Here is a 26,076-nt window from a genome sequence, read left to right as displayed (position 1 = left end):
TGCCTGCATACATTTGTGTGTATGTGTGTGAGAGAGAGAGTGCAAAATGGAGACTGTGTCTGGATTTCTCTGTCAACTTCATTTTCTACCAGTTGGTGTTTATGCAAACAGTAATACTCTCTAGGATGTGAGCAGCTATTCAGCGCCTGGGGAGGTGTCTCTTAATGAATTAATTGATGACTTGATGCTATAGTGAAAGCTCAACTTAGCAGAGGGAGGATCTCCATGCGCTGTGGTTTTGGCATAAATCGCAGCCTAAGTACGTGTGTGTGTGTGTGTGAGAGAGAGAGAGTGTGTGTGGGAGAGAGAAACAAAGAGACGGATAAGGAGGGAGAGGGGTGGTGGGGTGTATGTGATGGAAAGCTTTGGTTTGAGAGCCTACCAAATGACTGGGGGTAATTAAAACCCACACCAGACAATATTAGTCTGCGTTCACACATTAGACACAAGACACTTCAATGCCTCACTCCTCAGCTCTATGAATCACAGCCTGCCTGTCTCCTACATATTTTAAGCACCCGCACTTACACCACAGAATAAATGCTGTCACATAGACGTGACAGGCAGGACACTGTCTGCACCGTTCGGTGGGAAAGTTTCCCAGGATTCAGCTCTTTGCTACTATAAGTGGGAGGATGAAAAGTAACACTGTTACACTAATGCTTTATCCACAAAGGAATTATTTGGAAAATTCATATATTGTCTCAGATTCACAGCGTCCACTTAGACATTCAGTTATTTATTTAGCCTCCACTGTTGCTGTTTCATTTCTTTCAATACTCCACCAGTTTTGCAATTCCTTGCTCCAACAGCACGGCTGAAGTGAGACAGTGTAAATAATCAAACTCACTACAGCAGGAAGAGAGATGTCTTTTTTCCATAATCTTCCTTGAAAGTCAGTAGCATAAAATAGACTGATATAAACTGATCTATCTATCTATCTTACTCTCTCTCTCTCTCTCTCTCTCTCTACATATATATATATACATATATGTGTGTGTGTACATACTGGCTCATGAATTCGGCAAGTTGTCAACCTGTGCCTTGCCTCAAGCATGCTCTCCATAAGCAGCTCCATCACTTTAACCAAACAGGATATTTCTTGTAGTGAAAACCCATCTGAAGCAGATTATCTCCTGCTGTGTGCTACACACGAGGAAGGACAAATCTGCATACTGTCCTTATTCCACCCCAATATTTTTCAGATTTGATGTGTGAAAGCGGATTTCTGAAACTGTACCCCATGAGCAAGGAGCGGATCTGAATGAGAACCCGAGGACGCTGCATTCTCGTACGGTGACTTCTCAATCACTAGCCCAACATTTTACTTGAAGCTTGTGATGAAGACAATAACTCGTCAGTATAGTGTTTGAACAAATAACACATAACACAATACATAATGGGTCATTTTTCCATAAAGTTCTACAAATGGACTTTTTTGTCCCAAATGAGTGACACTGTGGTAGGTGTTAGGAAGAATGCAGTTTTGAGCGATTTAAACTTCCTTCAGATGTTGATGCTATTATCTACATTATTACAGTCTACACTCAATAGTTTGGTTTTGAGTGAGTGACTGCAAATGTAGTCTTAACACAGAGCTAAAGACCGGGTCACAGAAATTACGTAAGTTCTCTGTTTTCTAACCATTCCTTCAGATTTCACAGTCACACTCTTCAGACCCAACTGATACCAAAGTAATGGCAAGTCCCACCACTCAGCAGCAATCTTTCTAATGCCCTGAGATAGCTATTCATTCCACTACTCAGAGAGTTGCATCAATACACCACAATTGGCTCGATGTGGAACACACATTGAGCCAAAAAGGATGATTAGCTTTTTAATAGAAGGGTGGGGCAGTGGGTCAGACAGCTACCATCTCTGGCATTGCAAAATGCACCCACAGATTTCTATTCAGGACTCTTTGGTGCTGACTTAAGTGGTTATTAAAATCTGTTCAGCTTGTGTGCGTAACACACAAAAATATTCTATGCAACTTTTTCCCCTAAATATACAGTAGTACTGCTAAAACATGTTAAGTGACATTATGTAACAATTCAGCGGGGTTCCCCTTTAAGCCCTTCAGTTTATGCACGAGTCATGATCACTCATTCATGCAGTCATCAGGTCTGTAACACTGTAAGCACAATTCTGATTCATGGCCACTATAGACGGAGCCGAGCGGTCCCACTTGTTAACGTGGGTCATAAAGGGACCAGTAAACAGAGTAAGAAAACAGAGAAAGAGAGCGAGAGAGAGGGAGACTGGCACTGGAGGATTATTTTCAGTTAAAAAGCAGCGAGTGTGTGCGTATGTGAGATCTGATCCTCAGGCCGGGGCCAGTGGTGCTGTAGAGGATCAGAGCTGATGACCTCAGCACCTCTTTGAGGCAGCAACTTACTTGTGGCCATTTGTAGCCAAAGCAAATATATAACATGTGAAGAAAAAGAAAAAAAGGAAGCAAGAAGCACAGAAAGTGATTCTTAGTGAAGGAAATTCTTAAAACTCTCCTGCACTGCGCTCTGGGTCTTGCGGTGATTAGCTAATGTGAGGTCAAATCCTCACATGTTGCTTTCCTTCTTTTACTTCCAGGTAGGAGAAGCACTGACGCTGGTGCAGCATGTGTTGTTACATTACGCTACAATTACCCAGGTCTGTTCACACTTAAAAATGATAGCCTTGGCACAGTTTGTAACAATTCCTCCAAATATTCTTGTAGCTGATAGGGCTGTATCGGCATCAACAACAACAATAAAAAACAGATACTCTCTTATGTGTGTGTGTGTAAGAGAGAGGGAGAGAGAGACATAAAAGAGAAGGAGGCTTTTGTATATGCAGCAGCTCAGCATTTGATTCAAGGTGAAAGTCCTGGCAAAAACTGCCCTGGCAGCAGTCGCACTACTCGCCGACAGGACCACCTAGCACGAGCGTGAGCACATTGTGCTCTGAAGCAGAGGTCCTTAACACTCACAGCTATAGATGATTAATGGCTGGATGAAGTTACACCTCCATGGAGCAGTCAGTTGAGCAGATCAGAGCGCCCCCCGCTGTTGCTGAAGCACACTGTTGCAGTCATCTGAATGAACTGCAAACAGCTGGAATCAGCCTCGGAGGAGTAAAGCGCCTGCTGTGGTTTAATTATGCCGTAAACTCTGAGACTGTAGATGCAAAGTCTCCAAGCGTTTTGCTCCGCAGTTAACGTTTTAATGATATTAGATTGACAGAAGTTAATGTGTGGGTAAAAGAAAAAATTCCTTCCACTTGTCTTTTACAGATTCTTTCTTTCTCTTTGTTTTTCTCAAGCACGTGCAAACAAAAATGGAGAAACCACCTGTGACGGATCAAGTGGACCTAACCCATTTAATTTTGCACCACACATGCTCACGTGTCACCAGCAAAAAAATATCCCTTCCCTCTGAATTTGTTGTGTATGTGTGTGTAAATGTGTGTGTGTGTAGCTGTTTTTGGATAGCTGACAGTAATTTGTCAGTGATGGTGACAAATGGTGAAGGCTGTGTATGTGTGTGTCTCTGTGTTTGTGTAACTAGCCAGCAGGGCACCAGGGGTTTGTAGCACCCAGTTTTCAGACATGCCTTTAAATTATAGTTGTGTTTGTTTGTATGGGCCTGAAGTTGTCTATATAATGAATAGTTATAAATACAGCTAAAAGTCATACAATCCATTATCTTATTGAGTGAAAAACTGAAGCCCCCCCGGGTCAAACTAGGAGGCAAATGAAGCTGAAGTTGCAGATTTATAGAGTTGCATAAATTGGTCTCAGTCAGCAGAGGTCAGCACAAATTAAACAGATTTGAATAAGGTTGAGGAGAGAATACTGTTCAGGTCGAAAAGAAAAACAACTTTATAAAGTTTTATCCACTTACCTAAAGGTGATTGAGCAAATATCTAATCTGATACAGCAAGTTTATGGATACATTGTGAAACCAACTGAAAATGTTGAGTAGGCAAAGCTGGAGTTTAAAGCTTTGTACATTTTCCAAGGTAAGTGGGGCCAGTGCATATGAGCACATGTTAGGTACCGAGACTGGGGAGTAGTGATGCGATGTGCCAAATCCTCCAAAAGCTGCCATCTTACCATGAATTTGGCAATCTGATCCAAGAAAATGAAATAAACAATCTATTATAAATATGTCAGCATCTCCAGCTTTTAAAGGGTACAAATATCTGTTGCGCACAACAATAAGAAGATGATGGACACAACCACAAATAACTACAAGTAGGCAAGTAAGGTGATAGACTCCTGCACACACAGTTCTTGACGCTATTAACGGCAGCATTTTTAGTTTATCTTTCAGGTTTTTGGACACAAAATCCCTATTAGGACGTTAAATTGAAGATCTTTGAGAAAGATTTTTTTGGGGAAAAACACTCAAGTGTAAATTCTATATTTGTGTGCATGTGTTTGGCATGTGAAGCAGAATGCAGCCTTCTGGGAGGATGCTTGGGGAAAAGTTTGCGGGGTCATCTCAATTTGCCCGAGGTGATCCCAGGTTAATCCGTCACTCATTAGCTCTCACAGATAAGACAAAAGTGGGGTGAGGGGCTGCAAATCCATACGCTCTCTCACTCTCTTTCCTTTACGTCTCTCCTCTTCATTTAGCTGTTTTCAACAAGAACGAACCCCTCTCTGTCTCTCATGGTCTTTAGTAAAAGGACAAAAAAGAAGAAACCGAGGACATGCAATAGAATAAAGCCATGGTCTTGCCTTCTTTACCTAACACCTTTCCCTCCTTATTAAACCCTTGCTCGCCTCGGGGACAATACAGCCAATTAATTAAGGTTGGTGTCCAACTGAGTGCAGAGAGAACTGAAGCACTGGCTCCTGCTGGTTGAGCTCCTCCTTGAGGTCCATTATGGAGTCGTGGCGGTGGGAAGAGGGGTGACCACAGTAAAAAAGTGATGGAGAGTGGGAACAAGGAAAAGAGAGCAGCTTAAAGACAGAAAGAGACTCGTGACTGAATATGTTAACAGTCGTTTTCATTTAAACAGCTTCCACTCCTGCCGGGTCTTCGTTGAGAGCGTCGTCTCTAGTGGTAATGTGGAATGTGTGTGTGTGGGTTGCAGGGGCTCCCCGGCAGCTGTGGGGACCCCCACGCCAGCTGAACAAGTCATCAGGTTCCTGTGTGAGTCTCGTCACTGGTTTTAATAACAAAGGGACCCTCTCACTGGAGGACAAAGCAAACAAATGGGGCTAATTATGGGGGGTTGATAAGGAAATTATGAGGAAATTGAGTCATGAATGGTAATATTTTTGTTATGAGATGATCGTTCGTGGCAAAAATTAATTTCCAAAAGGGGCCCCTCTGTGTTTTTTTCTGAAGCCTGGACCTGGAACTGGATGACACATGAAGAAAAACTTGGCCTCGCTCTCGCTTTCTCTCTCTATCTCTTACTCACTAACCTCTGGAGACACAAAAAGATACTGAAATGATTATGCATCGGGTCTCTGTAGATATCCAGATGTCTACCTGATGATAAAAAGAACCTGGAGAATGGACCTCGCTTTCTTTTTTTACCCCTTCGCCCTCTCCTTGTTTTTTTGTCATATTTGTATATTTATATTTCTCCCTGTATGGCAAGGACAGGTCATTGGCAGGGGATGAAAGCTGAAGTACGAGGGAGGGCCAATGGGAGATGAGTCTGTAGTCTCTCAGGAAAGTCAGAAAGCTTGGGGTGAAGAAAAAGGTAGCTGGATAGAGGAAAGGATCTTGGCCAGATGTAGCAGTGTGTCTGGGAGATGATGCAGACCTGTTCCTGTAAGCTGTGCTTAGTAATTTGTGGCTTTGTCACTGTTTTTTTCCTCCCTAATCCCAATCAAATGTATGTTCCCAAAAAGGAAAATGAAATCATACATTAAAAGAAACATAAGTTTACTCAGTTTTTATTGAATAATTGAAGACCCTTCAGGGGCAAACAGGAATCAGTGTTTTGGGTCAGAAAATTATCTTTATTATCATCTTCCTTTCTGGTGTTGTATTTCGAGGCATTCAAAGCCAGGTGGGATCTTTAGTACATGAACTTCCTAATGTTCTGAGAGTGGACAACAAAATGAAACCCTTATGTCTCCATCAAGAGAGGACATTATTCTGCCTGCTGTGTAATTTCATAAATCTATCAAAATACTTGTTACTTTAAAACCTGTGGCTTTTGTTCTGTGACAGCCACAGTTTCATTATGTGTGAACACTGAGCGGCACGGCTTCCACTTTTAGAAAGAGAGTATTGGGTTTCTGTGCAGGATTTCCGTAGTGGTTGACGGGAAATTAAATTAACTCGGTGTCCTTAAAACAAACAAGGTCAATGAAAAAATAAAGAGTGGAGAGATCACAAATAAAGATACAGAGAAAAAAGAAACACATGAGTTAGATTTAAGGAAAAGAATAACGGGCTCGTGTTTAGGCTGCTGCCATGGCCGGTGACCTCATTGGAAATGACACCTCTCCTGCCAGCACAGGGGATTTTGTATTTTACACGGTCTCGGTCACAGCACAATAGGCAAGTTGTGAGTGTGTTCTCAGCGAGATCGGGATGTCCAGCCATAATGATTTTACAAATGATGGTATCATCAACTTGATCTGTATGAAATGCCAACATACCAACGGAAGGATTTTTCAACATCGCTGCTGAAATACTGTTGGGCTTCATAAATCAGCTGCAGGACGTTAAGACAAAAAACCTGCACCGAGAGGTCAAACTATTTTCTGAAGCCATTTCCATTAGATTAAGTTTAAGTGGCCTATTTGATAATTATAGTCAATTTTCCTGGCCCACAATCATCTTGTAGCTGAGTCGCCCTCCTGCCAGTGCAAATATAAAAGAATATCAACAGTCTCAAAATCACAATGGGGTAATATTATTCTTGACATAAATTACACAAGCACTTACATTTGTGTTCTTTGGATTGAAATGTGGAGGGGAACAAAAGCCTTTTTTCTCAGTCCCTTATACTGAAAGTTTGTGATCCTCTTTTTTTTAACAGTCTCCTCCTCCGCTCAGACATTAGCTGTGTTTTATAAATTTATTTAGCATGCATGCATACTGTTAAAATTTCTGTATTTGATTAATTAGTCCATGCCTTATATTTAGCATCGACACTGTATGGGAGGCATCATTCTGAGAATCGTCATTCAGAGTGCAAGAACGTTTAGCTGAACCAAAAGATGGCAGGAGTTCTGAGTATTGCAGCTGCACAACATCATTTAACTTCCTTTAACCTTTCTTGTTAGAGGGAGCATCAATAACTCCTCAATTTTAGAAAATACCGCTTACCTGCTGTTTGAGTTCCTCTCCGCTAAAATAAAAAAAGTGGCACAATACTCAGTTTACTCCCTGTATGTTGTCCGTTTGCTTGCTCTGGGAAATGCCAGTTCCCCCTTTCACTAATTACCTTCTACCAATGACTAATTTACAATGAGGTTTTGGATTTCTGAATCAGAAAGTTGTTTTTTTTACCTCCGTCTCCACTTCCCAAATGTGTCCTTCCTGTCTGAGTCAGAAGTGCCACAACTGGTTATGGAAGATATGAAATGCTTCAGTTTTTGTTAGAAAACAATTTCCTGTAGGAAAAACTCAAAGGGCTCCGGTTCCAGCAGTGCAGTTAAACAAGTGGAAGTATGTAAATGTGTTTGTGTACAAGCACACGTTCATGCCTGTGTGCACAAGGGCCTTTTCCCAGTTTTGTATGGCAGAGAAGTGCAGTAAATGTGGTTCTGGAAACAGTACAGTAAAAATATCTCTGCCCCATCAGTGTCAGAACCAATCGGCATGGACCAAACCAGCTGACACACTGCTTTAACACAGAACCCATCTGCTGTATCTGCCGAAGCATGACTCACTAATAATGAACATCACAGTAAAGTGACGGTGTGCATCCGTAAAAAATGTTTTTTAACTTTACATAAACATATAGACGCAGCGCTATTGTCCAGTGTTGCTTAGACAGATTGTTGTTTTTTGAGCTGGATATAAAATAAATCTGAATTTGAACAACTGAATGCAATTATATTCAAATGCACTGTCATAACAAAAAGATGTATAAATGCTAAAATGATCAGCAAATGAGCAAAGATTTAATGATGAAAGGACAATAAAGTGCAAAAAAAGTAGCAATTTCTTGCACCAAGGGAGTGGCACTCCAATTTCGTTGTACCCTGTACAATGACAATAAAGGCTATTCTATTCTATTCTATTCTAGAGTTAGCAGAAACACATAAGTTAAGTATTATAACTTTTATTATAGCCTTTTTTAAGTTAAAAAAACATTACTTTTAATTCCTCAAGTATTACCACAATATATATTATTCTTTTAGGCCTATTGTTTGCCCTTATTGCAAATAATAGCTTTTTATATAAATTATATCATGTCATTCCTGTGGCTCTATATATATTCACATAATTATAGGGGCTGAAACTGGACAGAGCACTTTTTACTTGTTTTAAAGATCCTGTCAGGGAGAAGGAAAATCTGGAATGACTTTGAGCTGCAGTGGAAAATAATACTAAATCTGTTGGATTTGCATTCATAGCATCATATTCTTGAAGGTCCTCTATTGTTATGACTCACAATAGCAGAGTTTCAAATTGAGATCTGAATTCTTTTCTGACACAAGTGATGCATATGCATGCACACACACTTGACACATTGTGATCCATTTGATCCTCTCCTTCTCTTCTAATAATTCAAAACTGTTTGGCCTCCTTGCTTGCCTGCATTTACTGTAACTGTTCATGCACTCACATAGTTTCACAAGGCAATCATATTCATATTAAGCATATGATTAAAATGTGTTCTATACTAATAAGTCTGAAAGATTGTAGGGGATTGTATTCAGCTACAAAATTGCAGATCATTGCTAATGACTGTTCATTTATCATATTCTCCAGCATGTAGGTAGCTTTGAAGTTGAGTTTGTCAGTCACCGGCGTTCCCCGTCCATCACAGACTCACACAAGCTGCAGATTGTTAGTCATGCTTCTCCAGGCCCGATAATAGGCACAGGTCATCTTGTTCACATTGGTTCTCTATCATTTATCCAGTTTTTCTGCCACAGGCTAGAAAAATCTGTTTCTTTATGAGATCATCTCTCCACATTCAGCTCTGCTTTCTCCTGCTTCTTCCAAGAAAAACACCTGAGCTGGGGTAAAAGTAATGCTTGTTGCTGGCTTCACAGTCCATTTGTGACCCACAGTCGACCAAGCAAAGTATATGGCTGAAGTAAAGCCAGGCAGCTACAGCGACAAATTATTTTCCACCGGCACATTGATGGGTTAAAGAATTAGAACGACGTTGAGGAATTCAGGTTAAAGTTCAAAGCGTGTCATTTTGAAGATGGATGAGAGCTGAGGACAATAAATGTGTCACAGAAGTGAAGGAGCTGGCTTTCCGTGACTATCCCACTCATTCCCTCCTCTGGAGAGGAGACTGTGCTTTAGTTGATGGCAAGAAATCAAAAATGTACAGTGTGCGTATGCAGACACAGAAATGCTCAGGCAAAATCTTCAGGTACACTTCTTTCATCAACCTGCCCACCTTCGAGCCTAGGTGTACTTACCAAGACGATTAGTAGCAATAACTTCTGATTTGCTTTTGCTAAGGCTGTTTCTATGATTAGACACTTTGACAGGCTCAAGATCACTGCTTAGCTTATATACTGTATGCAAACAATCACAAACTGCACTAAATGCACCCACCCATGTCCTTGCAAAGGTACATAGATAGACAGTTTGAATTCTACTGTAACTGCAGATTGTTAAATATACTGCTATTTTCCATAGCAGTTTTTCAATGAAATTATTCTTCAGGTTTTAGCCAGCCAGCTTGTGTGTATGCGGTGCCCTTTTCCACTGCAACTAAAATATGTCAGTTAACAAGACAGCTTGGAGAAGTCCTGCAAAATGTTACAAAAAAAAAATACTACTGCAAACTGCAAAAGCAGGTTATGAAAGGACCGCTAAGACAATTTTCTTTCCTACTCCAACCTGGTCTTGAGCCGAAACCTGCCCCCTGACAGTGCTACGTGTTAGTAACTGACAGGTTTTAAAAGAGGTCAGACAGCCAAGCAGTGGAGCTCCAATTTATTCTGAGGTTCAACAGGAGGGACAAACACAAAGGGATGAGAGGAATGGGGAACAGGAGGCAACGGTGTTTTACTTTAAGATTTATTTCTTTTACATTCCATCTCTCCACTCCTCTACTCCCTTTCTGTTACTAGAGCACTAGAGGATTTCCTCTCCTCTTCTCTCCATCTCCTCTCCTCTGTTTGACCACTGAACTAAAGTCATTTTCATGGCTTATAAATTTTATAGAGAAATTTGTCACTAATGACATCTGCAGCAGAGAATGCCTGGTTTTCCCCACAGGAAAGCGAAGCAAGGTGAAGAGGGGAGACATTGCACAGTTCAAGTGGTAGCCTAGTAATGCTGACTTCACAAAGGAATGTGTGTGTGTGTGTGTGTGTGTAGGTGAAAGCTTGCCCACCTGCTTAGCATGGCCATGCCGCTGCAATTGCTAATTAGCATATAGTTGAGCAGAGCTTCCATTTAGCATTGATTTCCATTTCTATGCAAATATTAGAGCAAAAATGTCCATTTTGGCTTAAATTTACCAAATAAACACTTGCTCCTAAGTCAGGGAGAATGACAGGTCCTTAAAGTGCTCGTGTAAAATCTCCAGACAGCTGTAGAGTGGACCTTCTGGTGATATTTTTGCCAACTGTTGCTTCCAAAGTCAATAATGAACTTTTAGTGTCAACAAAGGATGACGTTAAAAAGGCAAAAGGATCCAGAAAACCACTTGTATCAATAATTCCCATCATATTTTTAAATGTTTACCCAGCAGAAAGAAATCTAAATCTAGCTTATCCCTACCCCAGCACTCATCCACTTACACTTAAGCAAGGCGGAGCCGATGCAAAATGGGAGTGCTTTCCAAATGAAGGTAGTGAACGTCACCCTGGGGCTACTCTTCACATGCTGTAAATAAAAAATGCATCTGAAGGGGGAAAAAAGTAACCAAATAAGAAAGAAAAAGAAAGAGTGGGGACATGGGACTGCTGACAATGGAACAAACGCTCTCTGTGTTTTCAGCCTAAAGAGCCAAACCAGCTTATCTAATCTGCAAAGCATCTAACTTCAAACACCATTTATTTTACTCATCTAACAGTCACCAATCAATGTTGGCCAAATGTATTCTGTTATAAGATGATGGGTTTAAAATCTTTAGTTGACATTGTTGGAAGACAAAGATGACTTTAATTGCAGAGGTTGTGGGATTAGCATGAATCACAGCTATGGAGTTAGCCTTGTGTAAACTCTGTCTTATTGTCTAACACTGACAGCACCAGCCCATCCCTGTCAGCCTCAGGGCCAGCAACGCACAAGACGACCTGCCAGGAGTTATATGAACCCAAAACACTATGGATCTGCTAGTCCCATAGAAACCAAACTCACTAAGTAAACAGACTGGAGGTGATGTTTGACATGAGCAGGGAGAGCCTTTGTTTTGGGAAGATTTGGAGATCTGTCTCGCCTGTTTCCTATGCCTTAGTGGAGTTTGTAGATGTGTGATGCTTCTAGCGAAGGAGACAGGGCTGGATAATGGCTGGATGTAAAACAACAGAGAGCAAGACTGGGGAGAAAGGTTATTATGCTTGGCTTTGACAGCCAGGTGACAAGGAGCTGTACTATGGTTTCAAACCATTGCACAACTGATTTACAGCTAATACTTGAGAAGGAGCTAAGACTCAAACAGTTCACACTGTGATTATCAGATCAGACAGTGATGGCGGAAAGAAACATCAGGCACTTGTTTCAATAATCCACGCTTACTTTGTAAGGGAAACATTGCTTCATCAGTCAAACACAATACATTTATACACTATTCCCACTCATGGCCTTTCAATAAAAACTCAACAGCTCTCTTAAGTGAGCCCAGCGATTTTTGGTCTTCCTGATACAGGAACTGTAAATCCAGTTAGTTCCAATCATCATCACGCTCAGGAGAAATCTTTTGCTATCGTGCCACTACATCCGTTCACACATGGGGCTCCTGAATATAGAGGTCATATGGCTCTGCCAACGTTATCAGTTCAGGTTGTTCCTTAAAGACTTAATGTCTACGAGAAACATACAGAACACATTCACTGTTTAAGCTATCTAAGCAACAGTTCGGTACTGTTGGACTATATTGTGATATCGCACAGCGGATCGTTGTCTGGACTCAGCCAAAGTTTATGTAGATACTGCTTTCAGCATTGCATTACTCCTAAAGCTGTCAGGCCCTTATGCTATTAAGACAGCTGCTCTTAGTGGGTATTGTTCAGCCGGGAGCTATGGAGACCTGACAGGGCCCAAGAATCTTTATTCATCCTAAAAGGCCTTTCACCACTATGGAGCTGAATAGGACCTGCCAATGTCATCCTCCACCCATGGCATTTTTATGGCATAGCTGACATATACACAACGCACTCTCGTCAGCCCCTCTGTGGCTCAACCCAGGGTCCTTTTATTCCCGCACTGTATGTCAGCTGTTGTTTTCCCATAGACACAAACTGAAGGAGATCTTTTCCAGGCAACGCCACTTTATCTGGGAATTACGCAAACACTCACTTGGAGACACACATTTTACCGGCGATGGACGCAAAAATAAAGACAGACTGGAAGAGAGAATCTCTCTCATGGAAGCGTGCGCGCTTACACTCGCGCGTGCACGCGTACCTTCTCACACACGCTTTCTGCTCCACGCACACCGCTCAGACAAAAGATCTTTGATTACTCAGCAAATGGATGCACCACTGATCACAGGGTAGCCCTTTTACAAACTGGTCTATTATGCAGTCTCAGCGTGGGGTGGAAGTGTTGCAGGGGCCTGAGGCAGTGTGGCTTTGGAGGGTGAAAAACTGTGTGTGCGTACGTGTGTGTGTGTTAATGTGAAAGTGCGCGCACACGCATCGAGGCTGAGAAGTGCTCCCATGCTGCGCTGCCTAACGAGAGGGCAGGTCAGCCATTAAATGGGCACTAATGCGGGAAATTGGAGGCCATTAGGCCTTTCTTTGTTGTTGTGGTTCTGTGTGGCTAGTTAGACTCTTGAAAAAGGAAAGGCCTTATTAGCCCCCACATGCAGACAGCGAGTGAATATATGGGCCATTTAGCTCAGCATGCAGCGGGCTGGCCTAGCGCTGCTGTACGCTGCTATAGAGCGTAAGGCCACGTGTACACAAATGAAATGAAATGCATTTAAAATTTGGGGGATTTTTTTTTCAGTTGCATTTGTTTCATTTGTATTTTGTATTTAAAAATCAGCAGAAAGAAATTTGTTCCGTAACCGTTTTCTCTTCAGTGCAAACATAACTGAATGAGTATTGGTCCGTTTTGACGGACTACAGTTTTAGGACAAATTTAAAGAAAAATCAGTGATAGTGTCATATCTGTGCTTTATTTGTGTTCCTTTTTCTTTAAAAAAAAAATAAAAATTACAACAGGTAATAAGCTTTATTTGTGATACAGAGTGCAGAGGGAAACTTAACAGGAGAGAACGTAGTTACTGGAATTATTAAAGTATACAACATACAAAATATCAGACACGATGGTTTGTAACTACATTTCCATTAAAGAAGTCTATTTAATAAAATAAGCCCAAGTTTACAATTTAAGTCAAGAAAATAAAAACTTTATCTTCTTATATTATATTTCTAGAACTGACTTTTAATGTAGTATACTAGATCTGGGAGGAGAGCTGGATAGAGAACTGTAATAATAATGGACTGCATTTATACAGCGCTTTTCGAGACCCTCAAAGCGCTTTACAATTCCACTATTCATTCACTCTCACATTCACACACTGGTGGAGGCAAGCTACAGTTGTAGCCACAGCTGCCCTGGGGCAGACTGACAGAAGTATAGTTCTACTCTTTTTGGTAGTATTTACCTCAATCTACTGTAAATCCATAGCTTAATACTGACCTTCACTCCACTGCTAATAGCATCATGAGGGACTCAAACACACCAGTTCTCACAGCTCTTTAGTTGCATCTTTCAGTTAAGCTACGTTTTATCGCACAGTGACAGAACTGGTACCATGCTCTCCATACTCGCGCCCTGAGTTGCAAAATTTACGCTAAAAAAACATTAAAACTAAAAACCATATATGTTAAATGATGGAGTAAAGAAAGGACAGATAAATAAACAGGTTGACTGAAAAGCGGTCTGACAAGGTTACGGCTGTTTGACAGCAAATGGAATCTGTCCACTGGAAATCAGTCCACACTGCATTTTTAATCTGCCTTTGATAAAGCTGCAGGACTGATGAATATTCTGTATGACCTGATCTCAATTAGTCAAGTCTCCTCAAGTTAGGCCTGCAAGTAGCAGCGGCAACAGCAGCAGACTGATCTCTTCCCATCCCTCTGTCCGCCTTATTTTTTCTTTTCTCAGGCACTTTCTTTCTCTTCTCATCTATATATATTTTTTCCTTTAAAAAAAAATTTCTTTCACCCTTAGTACATGCAGCGTATGAGGCAAAGCGCTTGTTAAAAATACTGAAACTGGGCCTCCTTTGGGGAAGGCAGAGATCCAGAGTTTAGTTAGGGGTTATTAGAGACACAGTGAAGAGGGCCAGAGGGCTCACAGGGGGCTAAAGTGCTGCGGCTAATTGGCTGCAATAAAGGAATTAAATTAGCCTGATATAATCTCTGCAGCGGGCGCCTCACTCTCCCATCCATAACTTCTTCCCACTCGCCTGCACGCACGCTCCATCACCCTAGTTCCATGGCATTCCCAGGGTGCTTCACACCATACATGAACATCAAACAGGTCCGCACACACAAAACCATCAACTCCCTCACACATTGCACCCTTCCTTTTCATTATTAGTGCTTCCTCTCATTCAGAGAGGAGATTTTTTTCCGATTTTTTTTCTCAACACCTCACCCTGTAGAGATTTGCAACTCCATGTTGCAGTGAGAAGTGTTTTGAGTCATTTTCTATTTGTCATAATGGACTTTTTATCCCAGTTTTAAAACCTCAGTATGAAACATTTGCTGGTGATTTCATAAAGAAAACCAAAAGAAAACGACAGACTTCTCATGCCTACAAGAACATAATTTACAGGTTAATACCAATATGTGTAGAAACATGTTTATTTTTTCAAAAAGCACCTAACCCCATTGTGGCACAGTCTAAAATAATAAATATTCTTTATGGCATGATTGTTTCTGTATCCAAAGAGAACTTCAAACGCTGAGTTTAGTATGTCTGTCATCTCGGTGCCTTAAAACACTCTCATTTAATTCTGCTTTTATTTAGTAATTCCTGCCTTTACCCTGCCCGTGCCTGGATCAACAGGCACAAGATAAAAAGGAGAACTGATGTAATGCATAGAAAACTAAATAAACACTTGAACCAGATACTGAAAACAGGATACAATTAAAATGACTGTAGTGCAAACACGTCTTTATAAGCTTACATGTAACCAGCAGTATTTGTAGTACTTGTTGGCTACAGATTAAATGTAAATATTTCTGTGACTGCACATCACACATTGTTTTGTTGAACACTTATGATAGTGGGGGGTTTTTTTTAAGTGAAATTCTTTCATTGTTTTGGGAGAAACAGCGGCTGTCGGTGGATCAGCGATGGGTGATTCACTCTTCGTAGGAAAATTCCACCATCAGGAAATCTTCATTTGTCTCCACACAAACGCGGGTGCTGCTGGAGTTACCTGTCACTAACCTAATGCCTTTAAATCACACTTTGCTGCAACAATACAAACCAGGATTCAATTCAGCTGCAAAACAATTGTGACGTCTGTGCTGAAACCCCAGACATCGCAGCATAATAGCAGCATTGTTTTTCTTTTGACATATTTCTATAAGCACAAGGATGCCAAGTGTCATCCTTCAGCTTACAGTAACATTTTTGCGGCTGCTGTCTGTTAACAGTCAGTACAGCCATACGCATGCCTGAGCTCATTCACCCCCACTTACTTAAACTACATTTATTCAAATATACTGTACAAATATTTACATGTCAATGATGAATATTTCCCATTCAATTATTATTTCTACTCTGCTGCAGTTTAGAGCTGTATTAACCATATTAACCTGACCTCCACATTAAGACATATTGTATTTGTCAAAAAGAAAAAAAGCAGTACTTATGCTAACTTATTTGACATCTTATTATCCTTTAGTCCATCAAAAACATATTACGGCTAAAGACAAATATCCAGGTAGAATAGCATTGATTATATTGAACTAGGACACCATGTGGCTCTATTTGATTTCAGTGACATACGTGACAAGCAGTGACCCTGCCAAGCTTTTGTAGCTTGTGTGTTATAAGGGTGAAGGAGCAGGCAAACACTGTGGATCCAGAAACAGCATGTTTCTATATATGTGTATGTTTTAAGTTTGTGAGAGAAAATTGTGCGTTACATGCTGCCATCATAGAGTTTAATGCACACTACAGTGCAGGGCTTGTAGCAAGTTGTTCAGGGTACTTGGGGAAAATATTTTCAGTGATAAGTTTTTGTGAACTTTAGGCTTTTTTTCCTTAAACTTTTTCACACCAAAGTCAAAGAGAGAGTATGAAAGGCCAGTATTTTTCCGTTCTGTCTTAGGGTTGGGTTAGAAGTTAATCTGATTACTTTTGGGTCATCCATAGGATTAAAAGTAAACTGTTCATGTGTGGACTCCCCTTGGTGTTTGTTTGAGAGTGGGGCAAAGAATAGCAGACCTCCGGCTGCTCCCCTGCTTGCATGCAGTGGTGTTGGGTTTTGGTTTGCTGGATCTGTTTAGGGTATGAATTGGGTGAGAGAAGGAGCAGGTAGGCTGGAATCATTTTAGACCAGTGGAAATGATATAAGTATTATTAGAGAGAGAGAGAGAGAGAGAGAGAGAGAGAGAGAGAGAGAGAGAGATAGATAGATAGATATCTCTATATATATGATGTGTGGATGGGACATTAGAAATCTAACAATATTGTACAAAAAAGTGTAACCAGTGTTTCCTTTTCACAATTTTCTTAGCCGCTTATTCTTCCTAATGTGTCTTTACAGTTGTGGTAATGAGCAGCCAGCAGCTTTAGTCGATTTGGAGTGAAAGTGGCAGAAATCACTTGCTTGAGTGTCTCTTTACAACAAATCATTGCTGTGACCAACATTGCTCAATTACCAGGCTTATCGTGAGTATGATGAGCTTAACCTCAACCTCCAGCTCTGTTGCTTGAAATTTCCCTCTAATTAGCAGCAGGAAGGCTGTCTAAGTACTTCTATGAGACTGAGGTCAGTTGCTGGAGGCTGGGAACCACTCAAAGAAACTAATTAGCCAACTTTCCAAAACACACACAGACAGTGGAAGTGCAGGAATCAGCAGCATCGAATAAACAAATCAATTTCCTGCTAAATTCTACAGTTGAAGGTTAAAAGTCTGTAAGAGATGCAACATTTAAATGCAGCTTTTTGTCATTTGAAATAGTCATGGCTCACTCTACGGGAGGTGTTGAAAGGCTGTAGGCAAGCTTAGCTTCATCCAGCTAATTCAGTTACACTTGTTTAAAAGGTATCACTTCACACTTCTTTTTACTGCTCACCTGGGGGCGGTTACAGGCGACTACAGACTCGCTATCCAGACTGAAGCAATTAGCTTGATTGAAAACAGGCCAAAGTTGTTCTATAAGGTAAAAGTAGTATTTACTAACACTGCTTATTAAAAAGAACAAAACAGTACAATTTTTATTTGTGTTAGATATCGTCCAAATCACTACTAGAGGCATAAAATTGGCTTTTTTCCTGTCTGTAAAAAAAACTGTGATGGCTAAATAACAGACATAACTTTGTGGGACTCCTGATAAGCTCATGCCAGGCAGCAATTTTTAGCTTGTCTCTGCTTTAATTTGAACAAAGCCTTGATGATATAATTTTGAAAACAGTAAGCGCAGATCAACCACTTTTGCTAAGTTGAGGGTCATTGAAGAAGCGCTGTGAACATACTTACATCAGTCCCGGAGAGTATAAAGGTTTAGATGGGCATTCATCTGAGATAATCTCTTATGAAGTATAATATCTCACAGCTCAACCCTACTATAACCAACATGCCCTTTGGTACAAATGGGCAAATTCTCTGGGGGGGCTGTGTTCAGAAAGGGTGTGAAACTATTTCTGTAGTGTAACAAAAACAAGTCTGCAGGTCAGAGGCTGCGCACTGCTCCTCCACTAGTTTTCCCCCTCTCTGTGGTGATCTCTTTTACCTCCAGGCATGCTCAGAGATAGCTTTCACCAACTATGGCTTGAAGCTGGAGACACTAAAAAGACTGAGCCTACCCCCTGGCATTCAGAGGCTGGATTGATTGGCTCAAGGATTTCAACACAGAGACGCAGATCATTTGAGAGACTTCTACAAAGCCTATAATTTAATCCATTGTGTATTTATATGTTGTAGCTAAAAAAAAACATTTAGTCATAAAAGGTCTTTGAATGGATGCTTTATGCATTTTCATCTCTCAACACGTTTTCATCACAACATTTCAGTATGCGTATAGACACCCAGTACTGGGTTGGTTCCAGCTGTGGACTTCACGGGTTATTGAATGAAGTCAGTAAGTAAAGACATGAACAGGTGTAAATCTAGCTCAAGGCAATAATAAAACATCATATCTGGGACACAAATATAGTTCTCAATAAGATAAGTAAGCTTGGAGAACAAAGACTATTTAAACAGATTGAAGAAAATATCTTTAATTGCTATTAAATGTCTTGGAAATATTACCATCTTCTAGTATTGTGATAATTCTTCTTTTTTTAGATTACTTTTAAAATGGGATCAATCTGAGTAAGTTTTATGACAAAAATGATAAAGCAGGGATGGTCAACGAGCAAAAAAAAAGCATGACTAATTAAACCGGTGCCATCCTGGAAGCAAAGCCACCAATAGTCACTACTGATAAGACACTAAGATATGTATGTGTGTGTTTTAGATATTGTAATTAGGTCCTTGGAGTGGAGAGAAGAAGTCTCAGAGGTCCCAGACATGTTCAGAAAAAAAAATTCTGAAATGTACACACACTGAGCATACCAGTGAGAAATCTGGTCGAGGGAAGCCGAGGGAAGTAAGCCCTCAGCCTTCTTCCGTTATGACAGGTAGATGATAGCGCGAGCTGTCAGTGCAGAAGCACGCGGACAGATGAATCAACCATGGGACATAGTTGGATCCAGATAACCCCCTTTAGGTACACGCACACTGTACCGTGTAGAACCGCACACAGTCGTGCCACAAACTGTATCAGAAGTGCTGCGGTTAATAATGCATGAATGTGTCTGTGGTGGAGGAGGACTGGTGTCTCGGACGGCCGGCCCTAATGAAGTTGGGCATGTCTGCCTCACTCTGCTGCCAGAAAGTCATGAATAAACATTAGCCGGCTAATTAAACTCAGCACTGGCAACTGTACTCATCAGTAAACAAGAGGCAGAGAGGGGTCTCGCACATACTTGCAGGGATTTGCATGTAATAGAGAAATGGTAATACAAGCTTTTCACTTTCTAACTAGTACAGTATGGACTCTGGAGAGGACCTTTAGGAAAAGAAAAAGGCTGCGCAGAATATTTGATCAAGAGAGGTAGACTAACCCTAACTCTAGCAAATAGATTAAAAAAACTGTCTTAAATCACAAAATATACTGAAACAGTAATAATAATGAAAATGGAAAATGTGCATTAGATATAATGTAATGATCTGTTCAGTAAAACATCTAATTGCATTAATTTAATCTGTTTGCGTTCTGTTGTGTTTCCCCCACAGCCTGCAACTGTAACCTTCACGCCCGAAGGTGTCGTTTCAACATGGAGCTCTACAAACTGTCGGGGAGGAAGAGCGGAGGAGTCTGCCTCAACTGTCGCCACAACACGGCAGGTCGCCACTGCCACTATTGCAAGGAGGGTTACTACAGAGACCTGTCGAAACCGATCTCACATAGAAAAGCCTGCAAAGGTACAGGGCTCTGTTTGTCTTCTATTTTGGAAGTGAACGGGGCTCGGATTGATCAAGAGTCCCTTGGCTTTCATACAGTGTGTACTGAACATAGAAGCCAATGTTAACATTATGATATACGCTGCTTTTTTAAGAGTGGATTTTATATAAAGGCAGGAACAAGAGGATTTGTGGTCTTCACGTTCCTAAGCCTGTCTCACCCTCATCTTCCTCTGTCAGCGAAGATGAGTTGGGGGTCTTTTGGGATTGTGGAGGTCGCGACGGTGGTGGTGGTGGTGGTGGTGGTGGTGGTATGGGCGGGTCGGGCTGGGAGTTCCCTCGTCGACGCTGAGTTATTTGGCTTAGTTCGCGCTGGGGTGAGGGGATGACAGGACAAGAAAAACAAACAGAGCTGAGGTGTGAAGTGATCCTCGGTGCGAGTCAAAGACTAATGAGAACCCAGGGAGACTGGTTCAAGTGCTGCAAAACGAATTGAAAAGAGAGCAGGAAACAAAGCAAAAAGTCAAGACCAGAAGGATGGCAGGAGAATGAAAGATGGGAGGGAGGGAGGACTGATGGGTTAGAAGAAGAGGACGAGAGGAAGGGGACACACCCCTACGCAGGTGTGCTCACTACTCACTGCTGGATGAATCGCATGCCATCGGCCCTCACCGTAGCTAATAAGGGTCAAAGACAGAGAGGTGGTGGAGGCGGAGGAAGAAGTGACGGTGACTGAAAAGAGAGAGAGTATGTTTTCTCACTTCTGCTATAGCTCCAGGGAAAGATAACAGGAACTGAATCCCTGTGCAAACAGGCCCAGAGTCACCTCAGATTTACTCTGTATGGATAAAGCATCTACGCTTATACACTGAAATACAAGCAAACCTGTTGGAGGGTTTCAGAGCGCTCTGAAAGAGAGCGAAGGAAGCGCTATCTATCTGTGTGCTGACAGTTTGAGCCACAGTTTTCTTATATCATTCAACAGGAATTAAAAAAAAAGTAACCACCCATTTGTTAGTTTAAGAGGGAGCATGTCTATAAAGCATCAAACATCTTTAAAAAACATGCTGAGATGAAACAATGGCGTGTAAAGTTGTGTTGGAGTCAGCTGCGCTCATTACGAATACAAACGACACCACTGATGAAAGATATTTGTCCTCAGCGTCTGCTCGTTTCTCAGTATTGACCATAAAACCTTGGAGAACGTGCACTTTTCCGTGTTGACATGCTTCATGCTGCTGCAACAAAAACATTTACTGACCTAATGCAAAAGAACGTCACAGATGTTTCACTCAGTCACATTAAATTCCTGTCATTCAGCAACCGCATCGAGCACATTTTCTTCCCCGCGCAAAGACAAATTAATAACAAAGGCCTCTAGAAATGCTGGAAGTAATTCCCCGCCTCGAGTCACTCATGACCAATATTCCTCAAGTGATTTTAACACCTTCCATGGCTTCGGGCCCATTCTCCGGTCGGCCAGGAATGCAAACACGCATTCATCACGACAGGACGTTTTGTGTCGTTTAACCCCTATCTGCTGCTGTGTCTACCAGGCTGGCTTATTTGGGAGATTTCACCTCTTTTTTTGTTGTTTTTACATCTCTTCTCGTGTGTCTAAGACTGGATTCTTTCAGCATCTCATAACTCACATTCGTTGGTGCTAGTTCCTCACACTGGAAAACTAGGCTCCTCATAGTCCTGCTGTGCAAATATAAAATGTAAACCCACACTTATAATTTATAGTAGACGCAGTATTAGCTACAAATAGTAGCTAATACTACTTTCCTATTTTACCATATTTTCTAAAACCATAAACTATATCAATTTATTCAATGTTTCATATGATTACAGATGACTTTTATTACTTTTTAATTTCTTGCACTGGTGATTTCTCCATGTGCTCAGATGCCACTTATATGAGAAATCCTGAAAACAAAAACAAGTGTTTGGCTGAAAAAAAAGGATAAAGCACGAAAATTATGTTGTAGTTACCATTCTGGTAAAGTTAAAGCAATATAATATGAGTATTAAAAAAAATCCCCGGTTAATGTTACAATAAAAGGTTGGGTTTTTTTTTTTTTTTTTACCATCAATAGAAAGTGGTTTAGCTGAAAGAGAAAAAAATAATCTGTTTTCACTGATGTGGAAATGTGTTCTCATACAATGATGACTAATTTGATGTTGCGAAACTTTGGATAAATGAGTCATGAAGTTAAGTCAAAACAGTGAGTCAAAAGCTGTGAAAAATGCACGTAGTGTGGACCTCTGACATCTGCAGTAAAGTGATGTGTAGTATGTGCATCTGGGTATGTGGGGCTGGCTCTGCATTCTGTGCCCGAGTAAAGCTTTCCTGATAACTAGTGATTCGGATTCAGAGCGTAAGAGAAACTCTGCTCCCCCCATCTTCACCTGTGTCTTCTGCTTCTATAGACTCTGTGCACCTTCTCTTGCTGTTTAACTGTCCATTAGAAACCCTTTTATATTTAAATTCTATATTAAATAAATGAATGAACTAAATCAGTTGTAATAACAGAAGATGAAATGTGAGACGCTGTTCTCAGTTTGTCAAAAAATTTCCTGCTTTTGATTTTAATGCATAACCTCAATTCCAAAAGAGTTGGAATACTTTGTAAAATATAATAATATTAGAACCCAGATTGTATTTACAAAATTGAAAATGTATCAAATTTAAATACTGAGAAAATTTACTTTCTGCCAGGTCAACAGTCTTGGTTGTGTTTTCTGCTTCATGATGCATAAAATGTTTTCAGTTGGTGGAAGAGCCGGACTGCAGGCCGATCTGTTCAGCAACTGGACTCTTCTGCTATGAAGCCGTGCTGTTGTAATACAGGCAGTATACGATTTAGCAATGTGTTGCTGATATATGCGAGGCCTTTTCTGAAAAAGTTGTCATCTGGATGGGAGAATATGTTTCTTTAAAACCAGTACAAACCAGTACATGCCTTTCCAGATGTGCAGACTGCCAGTTCTGTGGGCACTAATGCATTCCTGTACTGACAGGGATGCAGGCTTTTTAACGCAAGCATCGCTAACAAGCTGGATGGTCCCAACAGAGGATGCTGTGCCCATTTTTTCCAAATAAAAATTTCAAATTTAAAACATCAGATTTAGGTTTCCAGGTCTGTCCCTTATGCACATGAGATTTCTCCAACTTTTCCGAGTCTTTTGAGGATATTATTTATGTACTGTAGATGATGAGTTATTCAGAAGCTTCACAAGTTTGCATTGAGAAACATTATTTTGAAATTGTTCCAAAAGTTTTTTGTGGTCTGGCAAACTTTGTCTATTTAAGTCCTCTCGTCATGTTACAGACCAGTTGACCTAATTAGTTGCAAAATGTTCCTCCATCTGTTTCTTCCTAAAAAAAAAAGAACACCTTACTTTTGTTCCCAGTCCCAACTTTTCGAGATGTACCATTAAATTCAAAATGAGTCGATATTTTTCAGTAAAATGTCACGGTTTGAACAATGATCATTGCAAGTCAAAACATTCTGTTGTTTTTTTATTTTATTTTATTTTATTTACACTTTACACAGCATCCCAACATTTTTGGAGTTGGGTTTGTAATTGAATATCTTTGTATTTTGAAACAAAGCAAGCAGTCTGCAACCTCCTTCCAAACTAAGAATGATGGAAAGAACATTTTTCACTTTATTGGCATTTCAAAAAGCACTTTAATTCCATTCAGTTTTATTTATATCTTAATTATGAATGATTAATTGAAAAAAGTCATTAAAAGATTAACTGATCATGGAATTATTATTATTTATATTCATTACCAGTCAAATCAGCATTAGTGTTGTCATGCACGCACTTATTTCATGCAAAACCCAACACTGTGATAAATGAAGTCTGCGAAACCGCTGAACAATTAAATCATATGATCTATAATAATGTTATTGTTACAGGATAATGACAGTCCCAGAGGCTCATAGCAGGAGTGGAGTCATGTCATATACTCATTACATCAGTGTTCTGAAACTAGTGAACACTAAATCATCTCACCCACACTAGGGATTGATTTCTTCTCGACTCCTTCACGTACACCGCTGCCTCTCACCGAAGTGACGTATAAACAGATTTCATCATTGTTTATAAAATCGTCAGCTTACCCAAACGGTTTTGTTCAATTTGATCCATGAAATTTGCCAGGGTTTATGCACCTCCCACCTCTCCCAGCACGGTGTAATTACAAGCAAACACTGTCCAAGTTCTACCGAGGTATTCGGTTACATCAAATTAGACTTATAATAAGGGGATCTGTGGTAATTACCCCAAGCTGATAAACGATACAAAGCATGAACTCGTTCTTTTGCCAATTAAAACATTTTTTTTTTCAAACTATATTTGGAAACTTACCGATGAAGACTTTAAAGATATGTGTCACTGTGTTACATGCTCTCTTTGTCTGTCGCTCTCTCTTTGCTAATGAACTTTGCAAAGTTACCGCACACCGCTTTTTTCCCCTCTCTCAGACACCTTCGTATGCTTTCAAAGTTCTGCCCTGCCAAATTCTCTCAGGTTTACCACATCATAACTCAAGATAATTCAATGGAACTCAAACCGCAGAACTAATTTCTGTCTGCTCCTCAAGCAGCGTAGGCTCTGCACCGAAGTGACAGCAATTAAGCGCTCTGGTTATTTATTGAACTCAAAGAGAGAGAGCCCTTTGCCGTGTGGCTTTTGGAAGAGAATGAGTGCTGCAGGAGCGCGGGCATGTCGAGGAGAACTCCAGTTTGCTTTTATATGTGTAACACAATCCTCTCAGAAAGCAGCCCGTTTCCATAGGAGGTCATCAGGAGTGAAAAAAAGCGGCAGAGGCACATCTATTACAAAGTTAGCCCTGCCCGGTGGCCACATACACAGGCTGAAATTTATTACTTTACCCCTCATTGAGAAAGAGTGTAAACTCAGAAGGATTTTCAATCAGCTCTTGTTTGTATCTTTAACCCTTTGATGCCTCTAAATAACACACACTGAGTGTATTTCAGTTTAGCTTAAAGGGATGATGATCAGATTTGAAAAGACGACAAGAAGCAGCAGTCTGTGTGGTCTTCGATGCTTTCGACACGTAATAAAGATAATACATAAAACTCCACAGCAATATGTAAAGTTTAAGTAGCTGATCCATTTTTTTAATTTATGACTTTGATACTTATTTCAAAAGTTAGTCCTATCTTTTAAAATTATGTTATACAGTAGCAGAATATGGTTACAATTTGGCTTCCAGGCTCTGAGTGCTTCACTACTCTCAAAATATGTCATATAGAGAACCTGGGGAATAATGTGTAGCCTATAGGTGAGTTGTGGAGGGTGGAGGGTTCAAAATAGCTAGCAGCAATGCCTTGCTACCATGGAAATTTGGCATTTAACATACACCAGCTTGCCGGTGTGTTTAGCAATACAGTGTTTGGCGAGTAAGGCATGCCTTATGTTTTTCAAGCACAGAGTGAACTGTCCAATCTAGTTCACAAGCTTCGCTCTGTAGGCTAAATACTACAATATCTAAAAAATACAAGAGAAGTCCACAACAAATAAAAAAGACCTGCTCTTGATTAGTTCTCCTCATAGAACATCAAAAAATGTACTAACATTAATCTCAAGCTTGGCACTGGTTCTGCGATGGATGGATTAAGTTCAAACCTTCAGAGCCTTCAAATGTGAACATCAACCATCATGTAATTACATTGGTCAGTTGGATGATGAGGAACATATTCTGCATACAGGGGACAATTAGGCTTTGACGGAGGGATAGTCTGTTTCAATCAGAATAGCACGCTTCAACCCTCCTTCCTTCGCATATGTCTTCGATTGATACAGTTGAATTTTTTCTCATTGACCACACAAAAAAATGTTTTCTACGAGGGTTTTGAAAAATATTGCTTTTCATTACTTCGCTTTTAACTTTTAAATTTTTTAATTTTTTTATTCTTTACAGGGGTGTGCTGATATCAATTAGCAGAACACACATGTGTTTAATGTGTTGCGCATTAAACATCATTCACAAAATAAGCTCTTGAAAAACATTTTCGGCTCTCGCGGTGGCCAAAACATGACTCCTCGGGCCATTGCAGCCC

At 40.5% G+C, this 26,076-nt stretch overlaps 1 protein-coding gene across 1 annotated transcript in view; it reads left to right on the top strand.

Moving 5' to 3' along the window:
• Positions 1 to 26,076, top strand: part of ntn1a (netrin 1a) — a 57,996-nt gene that overhangs the window by 9,350 nt on the left and 22,570 nt on the right. Inside the window, exon 3 of the mRNA XM_003447953.5 lies at positions 19,808 to 19,996. Coding sequence (XP_003448001.1) covers positions 19,808 to 19,996 — 189 coding nt within the window. The remainder of the gene's footprint in view (positions 1 to 19,807; positions 19,997 to 26,076) is intronic.

This window comes from Oreochromis niloticus, linkage group LG6 (genome assembly GCF_001858045.2).
Source record: "Oreochromis niloticus isolate F11D_XX linkage group LG6, O_niloticus_UMD_NMBU, whole genome shotgun sequence".
In the NCBI taxonomy this organism is placed as follows: Eukaryota; Metazoa; Chordata; class Actinopteri; order Cichliformes; family Cichlidae; genus Oreochromis; species Oreochromis niloticus.
The sequence above is the reverse complement of the archived record's forward strand: the minus strand, read 5'-3'. Positions and strand labels throughout refer to the sequence as shown.